Source organism: Cynocephalus volans, chromosome 7 (genome assembly GCF_027409185.1).
Source record: "Cynocephalus volans isolate mCynVol1 chromosome 7, mCynVol1.pri, whole genome shotgun sequence".
In the NCBI taxonomy this organism is placed as follows: domain Eukaryota; kingdom Metazoa; phylum Chordata; class Mammalia; order Dermoptera; family Cynocephalidae; genus Cynocephalus; species Cynocephalus volans.
Genome location: NC_084466.1, coordinates 96,213,677 through 96,231,244, shown reverse-complemented (window position 1 = coordinate 96,231,244; position 17,568 = coordinate 96,213,677). Strand labels below are relative to the sequence as shown.

Genomic DNA, 17,568 nt, shown 5'->3' with positions numbered 1-17,568 from the left:
CCCTCTCCTACGAGGCCCTCCTTCCCTTCCTCTGGCAATCTGGCCCCCCGAGTCCCATCAGAGGCTTATTCAATAATATATGGGACACCCGTATATTAGGATGAACTTATACATAGCCAGATTTATTTAAAAACAAAAACCAAAAACCAACCCAATCAGCATTCAGCAATTTCACGTGGTTCATCCTAACAGTTACATAGATTTGTTTTTTTTCAAAGATGATCCTGAAAGGAGTACATAGAGCTGTAGGCCCAAATAATTTTGCAACCTACAGGTTGTGACTGCTAGAGTACTTTCCAAAGAGCCCTGGGAAAAAACCCACATTGAATAAAAAGCACAAAACACCGGTCTTCTCAAAACTCTTTATCTCATAGGAATTGGGGATTGGACATTTATTACAGGACCAACCCCATTCACCTTCCTGCTCCTGAGCAGGCTTACACACGCCCCAAACCCTCATCTTAACAAAAACGTAAGCTACTGAAGCAGAGGCTCTTTCTATTTTAATGCTTTGTAAGGTTCATAGCTGGGTTTCAGCATGTTGGATTTGAAATGGTAGCAGGGTAGGCTGGAGCAATCATCCAACACATGGTGAGAAACTTGGGCCTGGAGATCCAAAGCAAGGCTAAGGTTGGAGAAAACTTTGGAAATTGAGGAGAGGATAAGCTCATCCAGGAAATAAGTGTATACAAACCTTAGAAAAATGATAAACCAGAATGCAAAATGAATACCTGACTTGGCAGAAACTCAGTGGCTCAAAACACCTTACTTTAACCCATTTCACATCAGTTCACCTCATGACCAGCACTTTCCAGAATTACATACTCTTCTGCCAATAAGTTTCTGCAATGCCTCAAACTCTCCAAGATACATTAATAGCTTTCACCCTCCCAGAGTTGCCATGGTTTTCAAAACATTTCTTTGCCAGATCCAAGATGAAACCCAGTTAAAGTCAGTTCCTCTCGGCCTGCCCTGGCTTCAAAGTCTCCTCAAAAAAAGCGGGGGCCAACTAGCAACAACCCTGGAGGAGCCTCGATGATTCCAGAATTTGAGATTGCTAGTAACTGTTCTCAGAATATGAGAATACGGTGGTACATTGAGAGGGCTTTAGAACCTCCTTTATAAATTTTTTGTATCTTAGTCTTATGCCAGAATTTGAAATCTATGTTATACAGCGTGTGCACTAAAACCATGTAATTCATGCTTATAGTTGTAGAATCCTGCAGTTCCGGTGGAACAGATAATGTGGTATTTTGTTTTGGCACAACCAATCATTTCCATTATCAAACTCATGATACCTAAACATGATTCCATCAGACTTTCTAAGTGGACTTTCAAAAAGCCCCCATCTTTGCTCATTTTTCCACCTACAGACAACATAATATGTTGGAAATGTTGGAGTTAGCAGGACTGAAGCCATGGTGGAACCTAACACCATATGGGCTCTAAAAGATTTTTAAAGGATATAGTTTTTTCCTTGGCATGCATTTCTCTGAGTTTCTTCTTTTCCCATGGTTATTTGATATTTTGAACCTGGTTATGGGGCAAGATGACATTATTTACAAAAATGTAAAGTTGTTTGCCAGCTAGCCTGAAGCTGCAGACTTGCATGTACTACCCAGACCCTGAGAGAGTGTGACAAGGTAGACTGATTTCGCTTATGCCATTTTTACTGTTTGAAAAGTGTTCTTGTTTGAAAACCCCCTCAACACCTGTGGTGAAAACTGAAGGTTAAAAATTGTCCTGTACTTAGAAAAATTATAAATTCTGCCTGCCTCTGCTGTTTCCCACCTATGCTGTCCCTGACTGATAAAAACAAGAGCTGTATCTGGATGTATCTAGACAACCTAAGGAGGAAACCGCCCTGTGGAAGTTTTTGCTGTCGCTAAGTGCTTAACTAGCTTATCTTGGCTTCTGTAACCAGCTTGCATTAGGCCTCACAAAACCCCCTCCCTCCTCACACTAGGAGGGAATGTGTATGATTATGAGAACTTCGACTGTGTGACTATATGATTTTTTTCTTGTGTGACTATGTGCCTTTAAAAGACCCCTTAAACTTAAACTCAGGGCTGCTCTCTTACCAGAATATCTGGAGAGACAGTCGCTAGCCAGCTAATAAAGACCCCCTTTTTAAGTTCTCTATTGGGTATTCTGGTTCCTTTTCCATGCGACAGCCTCATAACAATTGTAGCAAGGATGGGAGCTGAAACCAGATGGAGCCTTGCTGAGAATCTGCACCTGGCCCCTCACACATCGTCCCCCCTCCTGTTTTTCATTTCCCATTTTCCACTCCCTCAACCCCCTCTTTAAAAACCCCTCAATAAATCTGATTCTTTAGTCTCGCCCTTCTCCTTCAGGTTTACTGGAGAGATGGGTTAGCCTAACATCTCTCCTTAGGTCACTGGTATTCCTGAATAAAAGCTGACTTCCATTTTCACCAACATTTGACTTTTGCATTGTTTTTTTGTCTGGAGAAAGGTAGGCCAAACCTGTGCCAGGTAACAGAAAAGGCTTTCAAAGAAGGCACACTGGGGTCTGAATTCTTTATCACTGGGTTAATTTCTACCTCTGCACCTCAGCTTCCCTATCCATAAAATGGAGATAATCATACCTACCTTCACGATACTTTACAATCCACACAAATAATATTGCAAGATATATCTAGGTGCTTTACAATATTAGCTTTCTTCCAGATTCTCATTCTTAAAAGGTAGGCTATTACAGCCCAAAAGCAATTTTCATAACTAATCTACCTTTAAAAATTTGAGATTATGTGTCAAGCAAGACAATATAAATCTCCAATTACAAAAACAATAAGGTAACTGTGGTTCTTGAGCTTGTGGGATGACCATTAATTAAGGAAAGATTTGGATGGGTCATAAACATTTTAGTTGGGGGGCTATGAAGCAGGGAAGTCTTGGAAGTCAGATTATAAAATTGTCCAAAAGTCCCAAAGGTCCAGTCCTCTTCAAAGTCACTGTCTTTCCCAAGACAAAGGCCAAAGAGCTCATTAGTACCTAAACCCAGCTCTATGTCAGACAAGAACGAATCTCTTCCTAGGCCCTGCTCAGGCTGGCCCAGAAGAGCATGGGGGACTCCGAATATTCCATTTATTAACCTCCAAATCTAACATAATTAAGAGCACTCCACAAGTGTTTTAAGAGAACCTTGACCTTGTTTCCACTGCTATGCTCACTGAAGTCAGCTTGCTTCTGTTTCTGTAGCCTCTGTATCTGTTTTCTGAGAAGTTAAGAGGACTTCACGTGCCCGTTTCCTTCGCAGTCTCTCAGCATTTGTGATCATCATAGGATGCAGAGGGAAAAAGCCAGAAAGACCTAAAAGCAACAGGATTTTCATTTATTAATACAGTACAAGCCAATGCGCCCCTGGGAACTCTGCCTCACAGAACTGAGGCCTGAGACCTGACCCAGAGCATGGATGTAAAACATGCTTTTCACTTGCCAAACTCTGCCCTACCTCTTCACCCAACTTCCTCTTACCCATTTACTTCAAGGACACAGTGGATATCTACTTCCTTTTACTATTCTCCTTACCTGAAAAGGTAAACTGACAGACAGCCATTCAAGACACACTACTCTCATTTTTAGCATAAAATCTTAGTTACCCAAAAAGTCTCACAAAGGAGTCCACAAAAGAGGTCTCCAGATTCAAAATGGCAGTTAGATCACAGCTTGTTTCCGCTCCAGTCCTGAACAGGCTGGAGGGAATAAAAATCATTCTTGATTCTCATTATCCTGGAGCTGACTTCAGTTTTAAATCCCCTCAATGAGATAAAACGAGAGCTGAGTTACCCAGCAGCTTTTCCATAGGCTTAGAGAGGTGGGCTCCACAGCCAATCCAGTACCGGATCCTGTCCAGGTTGAGGGCAACGAGCTTTTCTCCATGACTGTTGGGCAGTGGGTCATAGGAGCCCAACTGCTCCAGGAAACGGCCGTCTCGGGGACGCTTGTTGTGAACAGCCACAATGCGGTAGAAAGGCCGGTTGGTGCAGCCACCCAGGGCAAGGCGGATCGTTAAGTGGCCTCCACGGTAGGCCTTGCACAGGTAGGCAGCTGCAGAGAAATAACTGGTTAGGACAAAAGAACCGCGGGCACAGAATGAGCAAAATGAGGTAGACGAAACAATTCCCTTTTCCCATTAAATGTCCTCGCTCGCTTCCAATCTACTCTTGCCAATCCGGCTTAGATCCCGCCTTCTTTGTGGAACTCCTTATCCACTCTAGCCAGAAGTGTCCTCTTCCTCATCCCCAAATCCACTCCGCATAGGCCCGCCATGGACGAGCTCTACGGCCTTGTCGGAGACTTTGTCGCCTCATGTGTAAAATGAGATGAGGGCTTCGGCGAAGATTAGGTGGGAGAGAACTGAGAGGAGGACCAAATGTTAGGCAGTGTGGGGTGTCTCGTGTGCCCACTGCATCCAGAGCGCCGAAGGCCCCGGCGACCGCCCGGAAGGCCTAGCGGGGCCCCGAAGACTCACTGAGGTGGACCATGGTGCAGCTGCCGTGCGGCTCCTCGGAGCGTCCCGCCGCCCGCGAGGACCAGCTCTACGCCTCGGGCGGGACGCAGGACAAGCACAGACGGCCGGCGACACCGCCCACCGCCCGCCGCCCGCACTGGGCCTCATGGGCCGTTATCGGAAAACCTCGGCTCCGGAAGTGGATGGTCCGTTGGCCCCGCCTCTATACTTCCCATAATGCAACACGATGACGCCGAACGCGCCTTAAGCTGGGGCGAAGGAGCCGCCCTTCAGTTGTGGTCGCGTGCGGGTGGCGACGCGATCCCTGCTGGTCCGTGAGGCCCTGCTGGGGAGCCGGGTGCTGGGAGCGCCCTAGGCGCGCCGAGAGAGGTGCTGAGTGCCTACAAGTCCGTCCGTCCTCCATTCGTATTTTGAGCACCCGTTAGGGCCGAGGAGCAGTACTGAGAACGCAAATATGAAAGGGCGCGGTCCCTGCCTGAGGGAGCTCACGGTCTGGAGGGGAGACGGCGAGGTTCCACCAGAGAAGCCAGTTGGGGGCGGTCTGGGCGCTGTGCAGGCAGAGCAGAGAAGGTGAACCTGATACGTCCTCAGGAAAACTTCATGACAGAGGGAGCGTTGGGGCCGAGTGGGGCCGAGACTAGGAGGATTGTAAATGAGTTTGCTTTTGTTTTTCTCTGTTTACTAATTTGCTTCTATTCTTCCAGCCCATGGAGGCAATCACACCTTAAAAAAGTAAAGGAGGGGAAAATTTTATTGCTGCTCTTGCTGTGATCCAGGGGGGCAGGGGTGAGGTATGATTTGGCATCTCTGTCCCTAGAATACAGCCTCAGTGGTGAGGAGTTCCGCATTGTTTAGATTCATGAAGATACTTTACCAGGAGATCATCCCTTGGAGAGCCCAACCAAGACCAGGATAGAAAGAAAAGGTTTTATTACTTGCAAGTAAGCAGAACACTAGGGATAGCTCCCAAAGCAGTGTCTCTCCAAACAAAGGAAGGGTCATGTAAGCCAAAGTTCCCACCTGATTTCCTGCCCAAGTTCTCATTTAGGTGCTTTCATGTAAACGAAGGAAGCAAGTTTGTTCAATTTGGATTGGTTGACTATAGAACATAGTTCATTGCCAAATTTGCATTTGGACCTGGAAGGAATGTGGCCTTTGGCAACAGTTGGGCCTCAGGAAGTGGTCACATGGGCTGAACCTTGCTCCCTCAGCTAGTACGGGTTACAGCCCACAGGTGGAGAATTGAGACTTCCTGTAGTGGCTGACTCATGACATCTAAAATAGGGACAGATAGGTGTGGAGGTCCTGTCTCCTCCTTGGACAGCAGGTCACCAAAGTTCAACTCTGGGGCCGTTAGTTCAGTTTCAACCAATATATTTTGAAGTCAGTCTAGTATTTCATGGTTCATGACTTCTGCTGCCTCTTGCAACAACAGAAACTCAACAAAGTGTAATGGCTAGTTTACTTCCTGTTTTGAACTTTTTAGTGGCAACAACTGCCTGGGCATTTAGGAGACCCTGGACCCTAGGTTACAATACCAATAGTTGGTTAAACAGAGTAATAACTCCACCTTCAGCGAAGACCTCTTTTCAGCTTCTCTGTTGGTTTCAAAGGGCTTGGCCACAACTACTAATATGCTCTTTGCCCTAATACAGTGACCCAGCAAAGCAGTCTTCCTCTAGGTCCACCTTTGAAAAATGATGCCTTAATTCCCAAGTTCCAGTAAGTGAACCAGGCCAGGTACTTTAGCAGCTGACTTCCTCCAAGGGCGATCAGATAAGCTTTCATTAGAAACCCTAATAAGGACCCCATTATATCTTAATTTTATTTACATATATAATTATATAATTATGTATAGTTACTTTTATATAATTATATACCTATATATAACTCAGTATACCTTAATTAACTCCAGAACCACATTGATGAATTTTGAGTCTCAGTTCTTTTTTTTATTGCAATCCAGTTTACTGACAACAAGTAAAACATCCAGTAACATAGCCAATGGAAATAAATTCATGGGTTTCTATTTATAGTGAAGATTCTTGTTCTCCAGCTCCAGGCTTCATATGGTGAGACTTTCTCTGGGAAAGAAAGAAAGCTCAGAGTCCCATACAGAAAATTCTTCAGCTCGAAGGATGTCAGAAAGATGGATTTCCAAAGCCAACTATCTCCTGTACCATGTGGATCTCTGCTAGCAGAGCTTCATCTTTCAATTTCAGCTACATGAGAATGGAAGAAAGGGAAGGAAACATGTCATACCTGATATATCTAAGTGTCTTTGAAGACCCCTCATTTGTGGGGCCACAGCTAAAGTTCCTTGAATGGAATTGGCTTTTCTTATATTCCTTATTTCATGGAAACTCCATTAAAAGACCTTAGGACATTGTGCTGGTTACATGGATATGTTTACTTTGTAAAAATTCATCAAATACTGTGAAAACTTATGACTAGTACATTTTTTGTAAGATAATTTGATAAAGTTTATTTTTAAAAGTGTTCACATTATCACCAACATCTCTTGGTTAATGTTTGGCAAGTAACAGTAAGACACAAGAATCATACACCTACGAAGTTTCAAAAAGTTCATGGAAAAGTAGAATTAAAAGATAATATGATTTTTTTTCATCAACTTTTGAAGTACCCTCATATATTAGATCTGAATTTTAAAAATATAAATGTGTAATAGAGATATCTAGTAGCCTACTGAATACCCATTCTCTCTTATTAACAAAATCTTAATTTCTTTTCAGGGCAGCAATGTAATCAGCTAAAAAGCCACATTTCCTGCTTTCCTTGCAGATAGAGATAATTATATGACCAATTGTGACCAATGAAATGTATGCTGAAGTCATTGGTGGGACACCTGGGAAAGCTCTTTAAAGGGAAATGAAATAGATGTAGTATGGTCCCTTTTTCCTTTCCCTCCTTTTGTTCTTTATCTTGCCTGAATTATAGATATGGTGGCTGGAGTGACATTGGCTGTCTTGCAACTATGAAGGATGGAAACTGCATGCTGTAATTGGCAGAGCAGAAAAAGAGGTTGGATCCCTGATGACTTATTTATTTTTATTTTTGGTGGCTAGCCAGCAATGGGATCCAACCCTTGACCTTGGTGTTTTAACACAGTGCTCTAACCAACTGACTTAACCACCTGCCCCCGCCCCGATGACTTTAGAGCTGTTGTACAGACCCTGGACTTTTCATTAGATGAGAGAAAACTAAATTGTTTAAGCAACTGTCTTTCAAGTCAAATTACTTGTAATTCATAACTAATAGAATAGACCAAGGATTGTTCATGAGCCAAATACAGCCTGCCTCTTGTTTTTTGTAAATAAAATTTTATTGGAACCCAGCCATTCATTTATGTATTTTCTATGGCTTGCTTTTGCACTCAGAATGGCAGAGTTTAGTACTTACAACAAGACTGGCCCACAAACCCTAAAATGTCTCCTGTATTGCCCTTTACAGAAAGAGTTTGCTGACTTCTGGACTAGACCAACACCTTAATTTCACACAGGAGTAAAATGAAGCGCAGAGGGGTTAGCACAATAAGTTAATGACAAAACCAGAACCGTAATTCAGGTTGACTGACTGAGTGACTTTCACACTGTCTTTCCGTTAGACCATATTCTCTCTAAAGAGGTAGAAAAAAGAACACCTGTGGTATTATGTGGGTTATTACAAACCCAGCAACCCCATGAAATGGCAAAGATGATAAAAGCCTCTAGGAAAATAATTCACATCATGAAATGCTCTAAAGTCCTGAAATAAGCCAGCACCTGCCTCCCAGTTTCCCAATGATGCAAGCAAATGACAAAGACATCTGTGTCAAACCTTTATCGAGTACTTGTAGGCCTGCTCAGCTTCCAGTTGTCGTCCAGTCTGAAAAAAGTACAGTAACTGATGAGGATGACATGTCATAAACATTATGATGGGGGAAGTATATTGCCTCAAATGCTTCTACCTAAGGCAGAGGATTCTACACATTCCCAGTGAAGAACCTCTGAATTCAAAGGGGAAGAAGGAAAATGAAAAGTGGTAGGGAAAAGCAGATATTTAAAAAAGAAATCCCTCCATTTTAAAAAGCTTAAGGACAGCTTGGACTCCCATTTTTTTCTGAAAGCACCATGAGTCATTTGTTCCTTTTAGAATTGAAGCCATTCTGTTAATAATTGTTAACACTTTATATAAAGTACTTACAATGTGATTTATATTGTTTTCATTTGTCAATGTTGTTTTAAATGCTTTACATGTTCATTCTTAATCCTCAAGACCTAAGTGATAACTACTATTATTTATCATTCCTGGTTTGCAGAGAGAGAGATCTAGGCACAGATAAATAACTTGCCAAGGTTATGAAGCTAGTAAGTTGAAGACCCAGGTTTTGAAACAATGCAGTCTATCTTCAGAGTCCAAGTTTTTAACTATTACACTTTATCCCGTCTCTATGCATCAGAAAAAGTAGATATTGGAATCCCTTCCATACAGATCTGGATGTGAGATGAGAACACCATCTGCTCCTCCCAGTTGATATTCCTTGCACAAAGCAGTACTCCAGGAGTTAAATGAAATAATATGTATGTATTATTATACTTCACAAGTTTGTACACAGCAAATTAGTAAAAGTATGCAAAGTTTAAATATGAGAACCACAGAATATTTTTCTTGGCTAGATATAGAGAAGTAGAATTGCTGGGACATATGGTAAATGACGTTTAACTTTTTTGGAATCTACCAAACTTTTTTCGAAAGTGGTTGTACTAATTTATAACCTTAACAGTAATGTATGAGGGTTCTAGTTAATCCACATCCTTGTCAATACTTGGCATTATCTTTTTGATTTAAGCTATTCTAATGAATGTGTAGTGTGGTGTTAATTTGCATTATCTTAATGAGGTATCTTTAAAAAATCTTTTTGACATAATTTTGGATTAAAATTACAAGAACAGTTCTCTCTTCTTTCTCTATGTATACAAATATATGCGTATGTATATATGTAAATATATATGTTCACACACATATACATCCATATATATGCTTTAACTTTTCCTGAACATTTGAGAGTAAATTGCAGACATGATGCAATTTTAATACTTCGGTGTATATTTTCTAAAATCAAAGATATTCTCTTATGTACCTGCAGCACAATTATCAAAATAAGGAGATTTATACAGATAGAATATATTATCTAGTCTACAGACCTTATTCAGATTTTTCCAATTGTCCCAATAATGTCCTTTATAGCAAAATAAAATTGAGGATCATGCATTGGATTCACTATTCCTGTCCTCAGTTTTTTTAATCTGGAATAGTTCCTGAGTCTTTGTGTTTCATGGAATTGGCCTTTTTTAAAAGTACAGGACAGTTATTTTGTAAAATATTCCTCAATTTGTGTTTGTCTGTTGTTTCCTCATGATCATATCAGGTTCTGAATTTTTGACAGAAATGCCACAAAAATGCTGTGTTCAATCATCAATCAGTGTATTGTATCAGGAAGCAAATGCTGTTTATCCCAATACTGGTAATGTTAACTTTGATCATTTGTTTAGAGTGTTATCCGCCAGGTTTCTCTACTATAATACTATTTTCCCCTTTGTAATTAACAAGTGTTTTGCAGGGAGATACTTTAATACTATGTAAGTATCCTCTTATTCATTAAATTTTCACCCATAGTACACTGATGATTGTTCACTGAATCTATTATTATGATGGTTTCCAAAGTGTGCCTTTCTAATTCCATAATTCCTTATACATTTATTAGTTGGACTACTGTAAACTTTCCTTTCTCTACCATTTATTTATTTGTTTAGTTATGTTACTGTGGGCTCATAGATTCTTACTTGTAAAATCCTTTTCCACAATTATTTATTCTGTTGCTCAAATTATCCCAGATTTGGCCAGTGGGAACCCTCTTTAAGCTATTCCTGTGTCTTATTTTTTTCCCTGTATCTTTTTGACATATCCCAATTTTTCTTTTTTTTTTTTTTAATTTTATTTTTATTTTTATTTATTTATTTATTTATTTTATTTTATTTTTTTAAATTTTATTTTGTCGATATACATTGTGGCTGATTATTGCTCCCCATCACCAAAACCTCCCTCCCTTCTCCCTCCCCCCCCCCCGACAATGTCCTTTCTGTTTCCTTGTCGTATCAACTTCAAGTAATTGTGGTTGTTATATCTTCTCCACCCCCCCGGTTTTGTGTGTGTGTGTGTGTGTGAATTTATATATTAATTTTTAGCTCCCACCAATAAGTGAGAACATGTGGTATTTCTCTTTCTGTGCCTGACTCATTTCACTTAATATAATTCTCTCAAGGTCCATCCATGTTGTTGCAAATGGCAGTATTTCATTCGTTTTTATAGCTGAGTAGTATTCCATTGTGTAGATGTACCACATTTTCCGTATCCACTCATCCGATGATGGACATTTGGGCTGGTTCCAACTCTTGGCTATTGTAAAGAGTGCTGCGATGAACATTGGGGAACAGGTATACCTTCGACTTGATGATTTCCATTCCTCTGGGTATATTCCTCTGTATATATATATAGTGGGATAGCTGGGTCGTATGGTAGATCTATCTGCAATTGTTTGAGGAACCTCCATACCATTTTCCATAGAGGCTGCACCATTTTGCAGTCCCACCAACAATGTATGAGAGTTCCTTTTTCTCCGCAACCTCGCCAGCATTTATCGTTCAGAGTCTTTTGGATTTTAGCCATCCTAACTGGGGTTAGATGGTATCTCAGTGTGGTTTTGATTTGCATTTCCCGGATGCTGAGTGATGTTGAGCATTTTTTCATATGTCTGTTGGCCATTTGTATATCTTCCTTACAGAAATGCCTACTTAGCTCTTTTGCCCATTTTTTAATTGGGTTGCTTGTTTTCTTCTTGTAAAGTTGTTTGAAAGAAGGAAATAGACACTAATACCATAATAGCAGGGGACCTGAACACCCCACTGTCAATATTAGACAGATCATCTAGGCAAAGAATCAGTAGAGAAACACAAGATCTAAACAAGACTCTAGGCCAATTGGAATTGGCAGATATCTACAGAACATTCCACCCAACAACCTCAGAATATTCATTCTTCTCATCAGCACATGGATCATTCTCCAGGATAGATCACAGATTAGGTCACAAATCAAGTCTCAATAAATTCAAAAAAATTGGAATTATCCCATGTATCTTCTCAGACCACAATGGATTAAAACTAGAAATTAATAACAAATGAAACTCTGGAAACTATACAAACACATGGAAATTAAACAGCATTCTACTTAATGACATATGGGTCCAAGAAGAAATCAAGCAGGAAATCAAAAAATTTATTGAAACTAATGAAAACAATGATACATCATACCAAAACCTGTGGGATACTGCAAAAGCAGTATTGAGGGGGAAATTTATTGCATTAAACGCTCACTTCAGAAGAATGGAAAGATGGCAAGTGAACAACCAATTTTTCTTAGAGCATTTTTACTTTCTGATTCAACAAGACATTCTAGACTCATCTTTTCCTTTCTACAGTTCTGGAATCAGCCATTTCCAAGAAGTCTCTGCCTGCTTCCCTACCTTTTTTTTTTTTTTTAAACCAGACAAATGCCCTTGTTCCTTATAATGGATTTAGAAACTAAGACCTGAGCACTACACACGCTCATGGCCCCTCCACGATTTATTTTTAATAGAAATATATATATACACACGCACATATAATATTCTATATATACACACACATATATTTCTATATATATGTATATATCTACATCTATTTTATCAAACCAATGAGCTATCATGTCAGTATCTCCAATTCTAATCCACCAATACAATTACATTTCCATCCTCCGTTTTCATATCTGTAACTCCGTTCTCTGATGGGGGAAAGCATGGCTCCCATTATCCACAATATAAACATTTATTTAGTAAATCATAGAATATTTAATAATTTCAGAACTGCTAACTCATGCCTATGCAAAAAAGAAGCTTACAAATTAGATTCCAAAGTTTGTATAAAGGTTTTTTCTCTTTTGCCTGATATATAGTGTATATTAGTATATATTTCAAAGAATGTTTTCAAAAGCATCCTGAGTTAGTTTTTCCACCTTCAGTGTGATTAGGTTATTCATTTGAAATAGTTTTGTTTCTGTTCGTATTCAATTATGTGGCCTCCCCATTTTTTGCTGATTTTATTTCTTTTCTTTCTCTCTCTTTTTTTAAACGAAACATTATTATGGTCTCAAAAGTCAGAATTCTACAAAAAGGTACAATGACAGAATGTCACTCCCCTCATTTCCTCCCTCTTTCTACCCCATGCCCACTCACATCCTATAGAACCTATTCTCATTAATTTCTGGTTTACCTTTCCTGTGTTTCTTTTTGAACGAAAGAGCAATTTGTGTATATATTTTTTATTTTTCCTTCTTTCATATACAAAAGGTGGTATAATCTTCCACTTTACTTTTTCACCTAACAATGTATCCTGGAAACACTCCACATGAGTTCATACAGATTATCCTCATAATTTTTTTAGCTCTATTACGTGGTTATACAGTAGTTTATTTAAACATCATCCTATGTATGGACATTAGTTTATTTCCAATATTTTGCAATTGCTATAATGCTTCAATAAATAACATTGTGCAATGCATTTTTGAATTGTTGGAGGATAAGCTTCAGGGCAAATTCCTAGAAAATCCCAAATATTTTAAAATCTAATCAAAACCTAAGTTTTCATATATATGTGAAACTTATATGTCTATCAATTCTGTTCCATTTCTCTATTCCTACATGATATGGGTTGACTGTTTGTCCCCTTCAAAGCTCATCTGAAAGAATTGATCTACAATGTGGCAGTGTTGAAAGATGGGGCCTTTAGGTGATTAGATTGTGAGAACCGTGCTCTCATAAATAGATTAATCCATTCATGGAGTAATGGATTAGTGGCCTAGTGGATTGTTACAAGAAGGGCACTGGTGGCTTTATAAGAGCAAGTGAGCACGTTAAAATGCTCATGCCACACTCACCACGTGATACCCTGAGTTGCCACAGGACAGTCCTCGCCAAGAAGACAGCCCTCACTGGATGTGCCCTTGGACTGTGGACTTTCTAGCCTCCCAAAACTATAGAAATAAATTTCATTTCTTTGTGAATTACCCAGTTTCAGGTATTGAGTTATAAGTGACAGAAAACAAACTAATAAACTACACTAATACCATTGAGTTTTAACTATTAGAGCTTCGTAATTAGGCTTGGTATTGAGTAGAAAAACCCTCCCTCTTTATTCCTCTTTCCATATTGCTATAGCTATTTTTTGGCCTTTATTCAGCTAAGTGAAGTTTAGGATTTATCTCAAGTTCCTTAAAAAACTATGTTATTATTTTTATTGGAATTGCACTAAATTTAGATATTAATTTAGGGATAATTTCATCTTTATGTTATCAAAGTTTCTTGCCTATGGACATGGTATATCTCTCTAACTATTAGATCTCCTTTTATAATAAAGTTTTATAATTTTCTCCACAAATGTCTTGAAATAGGATTTTTAAAATTAGACTTTCAAATTGCTTGTTTTTGGTGATATCTGATTTTAACGATACTGATTTTTTATATTGGTCTTTTATCCAGGAACCTTGCCAAATCTACTTTGTGTTAATATTTATTGAATATAAAATACATTATATGATTCAAAAATCAAAAGGATATAGCTAAACATTGAGAAGTTTTGCTTCCACCCCTCTCCCTACCTACCCTGTTCCCAAACCCTGCCCCCATCATTTTTTGTCTACCATCATTTTTTGGCTACCCTTTTGGTACTGATCCCTTTTATCACATCTTTCAATTTGTTTGTAGATTTTCTTGTGTTTCTACCTAATCCTTTTACATCCAGTTCCTTGTGTGTGTGTATAAATGTGTGTTAGTTCCTTGACGGAACCTCCCATATAGTGTAGGATGTAAGTGATGATAATAGGTATCCTTGTCTTGTTCCTGACTTCAGAAGGGATGCTTCTGACTTTTCACTATTTCATATAATAGTATACATTTTGGAAGACATATTTTCAGATTTTATAAAAGCTAGTTTGCTTTTTTATTTTTTAAATCATGAGTGGGTATTGAATTTAGCCCATGATTTTCATTCAGTCTCCAAGGAGGTGAATGACCTCTATGATGAAAACTATAACACTTAGAAGAAAGAAATTGAAGAGGACATAAACAAATGTTAAAATGTCCCACGTTCAAGGACTGGAAGAACTAAAATTGTTAAAATGGCTATTCTACCCAAAGCAATCTACACATTTAATGCAATTCCTACTGAAATAGCAATGACATTCTTCACTGAAATAGAAAAAACAATCATAAAATTCATATGGAGCCTAAAAGGACCCCAAATACCCAAAGAAATCCTGAGAAAAATGAACAAATCTGGAGGTATCACACTATCTGACTTCAAACTATACTACAAAGCTACAATAACCAAAACTACATGGTACTAGCATAAAAACAGACACATAGACCAGTGGAATAGAATAGAGAGCCCAGGAATAAATTCATGCACCTTTATTCAACTGATCTTTGACAAAGGTGCCAAGAATACATATTGGGGAAGACAGCCTCTTCAGTAAATGGTGCTGGGAAAACTGGATATCCACATGCAGAAAAATGAGACTAGACACTTACCTCTCACCATATACAAAAATCATTTCAAAATGGATTAAAGATTTAAATGTAAAACCCAATACTATCAAATTACTAGAAGAAAATATAGGGGAAATGATCCATGACACAGGGCTAGGCAAGGATTTCTTATATAAGACTTCAAAATCACAGGCAATAAAAGCAAAAATAGACGAGTGGGATTACATCAAACTAAAAAGCCTTTGCACATCAAAGGAAACTGTTATCAGAGTTAAGAGACAATCTATAGAATGGGAAAAAATATTTGTAAACTATACATCTGACAAGGGGTCAATATCAAGAACATGTAAGGAATTTAAACAACTCAACAGAAAAAAACAAATAGCCCAATTGAGAAATGGGCAAGGATCTTAACAGACATTTCTCAAAAGAAGACGTAGATGAAAAAATGCTCAACATCACTAATTATCAGGAAAATGCAAATCAAAAACCACAATGAGATACCACCTCACTCCAGTTTGAATGTCTATTATCAAAAAGACAAAAGAAAACAAGTGTTGGCAAGGAGGTGGAGAAAAGGGAACATAAGCACACTGTTAGTGGGAGTGTAAAATAATACAGTCAATATGGAAAACAGTATGGAGGTTCCTCAAAAAATTAAAAATAGAACTACCATAGGTACCATAGTAGTTCAGTCTCACTACTGGGTATGTACCCAAAGGAAATGAAGTCATTATGTTGAAGAGATATCTGCACTTCCATGTTTATTGCAGCTCTACGTACAATAGCCAAGATATGAAATCAACCTAACTGTCCAACCATGGATGAATGGATAAAAGCAATGTGGTATATATACACAATGGAATACTATTCAGCCATTAAAAAGAATGTTAGGGAGAACAGGGAGAGCCTGGCCTATGGGTACAAAATTATGAACTGGAGGAATAATTTCTGGTGTACTATTACACAGTAGGGTCACTATGGTTAACAGCTAGAAGGGAGTCTTTTGAGTGGTTTTGCCACAAATAAATGATAAATGCATGAAGGGATAGATATATTAACTACCCTGACCTGATTATTATACAACATACAAGTATCAAAACATCAGATTGTACCCCATACAATCTGACACGTACAATGGATCAATTAAAAATTTTTTTTAAATGCAGATGCTAAAAAACAAACAAAACAGAGGAGTTACACTGAAGAAGGCCACGTGTAGATGGAGGCAGATATAGGAGTAATGCTGCCACAAGCAAAATAATGCCAGGATTGCCAGGTGATGCTGACCTTGTAGAATGACACCAAGGACTCTGCAGAGATTCCTCAGCAAGAAGGCCCTCACCAGATGTGACCCTCGACCTTGGACTTCCCAGTCTCCAACCCTAAAGAAATGTGGTGTGAAATACTTATGGACTTCTGAGGCAGTCGGGAGTGCTCTGGATAGATGCAAGGAAGACCTACCAGCTGTGTTCCCTGGACTTTGAAATTCCTAGCCTCAGAAACTAAGTACGCCAAAAGAATTGTGGAATAGGGAGCCGCACCGCGTGCACCTGCCTGCAGCGCCCGCGGAGCGTGAGGCCGGCCCGAGCGCGACGACCTCTGAGTGATGGCTGAGATGACAGCGGAGCGGGCGCCCCAGGCCACAACGAGTGCACCGAGCGGAGGAACCAGCAGCAGCGGAGGAACCGGCGGCAGCGGCAGCAGCAGAGGAGCCGGAGGCAGTGGCAGCGGCGGCAGCAGCGCCCTCAGCAGCAGCAGCAGTGGTAGAAGCGGTGTCAGTGGCAGCATGGAGGAACTGGCGGCGGCAGCAGCAGCATGGGCAGCACCGGCGCCAGCAGCAGCAGCGGGGGAAGCAGCAGCAGCGAGGGAAGCGGCAGCGGCAGGAGCGACACCCTGCGGTACCGCCCTGTCACCCAGCAGACTCCAAACTGACCAGGGAGGTGGCTCCCTGGAGAGGCCCAAGACCCGAGGCAACCACACACACAAGGCACTAGTGGCCAACTGAGTAGTCACTGAGGTAGCCATAACAAATTGGCAACCACAGCAACATCTTAGTCAGTCAATAGTGTCAAGCATGTGGACTGTGAAACCCCCTGCAACAATGAATAAACATCAAAGAAAAGATACCAGAAATATGAAAAATCAAGAAAGTACACCACCAAAAGATAATAAATCTCAAGCTCTAGATCCTATAGAACAAGAAGCCCTTGAAATGACTGAAAAGGAATTTCGAGTGATAATTCTAAGGAAACTGAATGAGATACAAGAAAACTCAGCTAGATATCATGATGAAATGAGGAGAAGTATACAGGACCTGAAAGAGGAAATGTACAAGGAAATCAATGCGCTGAAAAAAAATGTAGCAGAACTTGCCAACTGAAGAAGTTATTCAGCGAAAAAAAAAAAAACACAATAGAGAGTTTAACCAGCAG

General features: G+C 39.8%; 2 protein-coding genes across 2 annotated transcripts in view; both read right to left on the bottom strand.

Annotated features, from left to right (window-relative positions):
* Nucleotides 1-93: 93 nt before the first annotated feature.
* Nucleotides 94-4,695, bottom strand: MRPS16 (mitochondrial ribosomal protein S16). The gene is made up of 3 exons (XM_063102990.1): nucleotides 4,498-4,695; nucleotides 3,813-4,073; nucleotides 94-3,335 (listed from the first exon to the last, which is right to left on the bottom strand). The coding sequence occupies exons 1-3, from the start codon at nucleotides 4,508-4,510 to the stop codon at nucleotides 3,202-3,204; spliced, it is 408 nt and encodes a 135-aa protein (XP_062959060.1). The 5' UTR covers nucleotides 4,511-4,695; the 3' UTR covers nucleotides 94-3,201.
* A 1,916-nt stretch (nucleotides 4,696-6,611) lies between these two features.
* CFAP70 (cilia and flagella associated protein 70) overlaps nucleotides 6,612-17,568 on the bottom strand; it is a 105,074-nt gene continuing 94,117 nt past the window's right edge. Inside the window, exons 27-28 of the mRNA XM_063102963.1 lie at nucleotides 8,335-8,382; nucleotides 6,612-6,719 (exon numbers count right to left, since the gene is read on the bottom strand). Coding sequence (XP_062959033.1) covers nucleotides 6,639-6,719; nucleotides 8,335-8,382 — 129 coding nt within the window. The 3' untranslated portion in view covers nucleotides 6,612-6,638. The remainder of the gene's footprint in view (nucleotides 6,720-8,334; nucleotides 8,383-17,568) is intronic.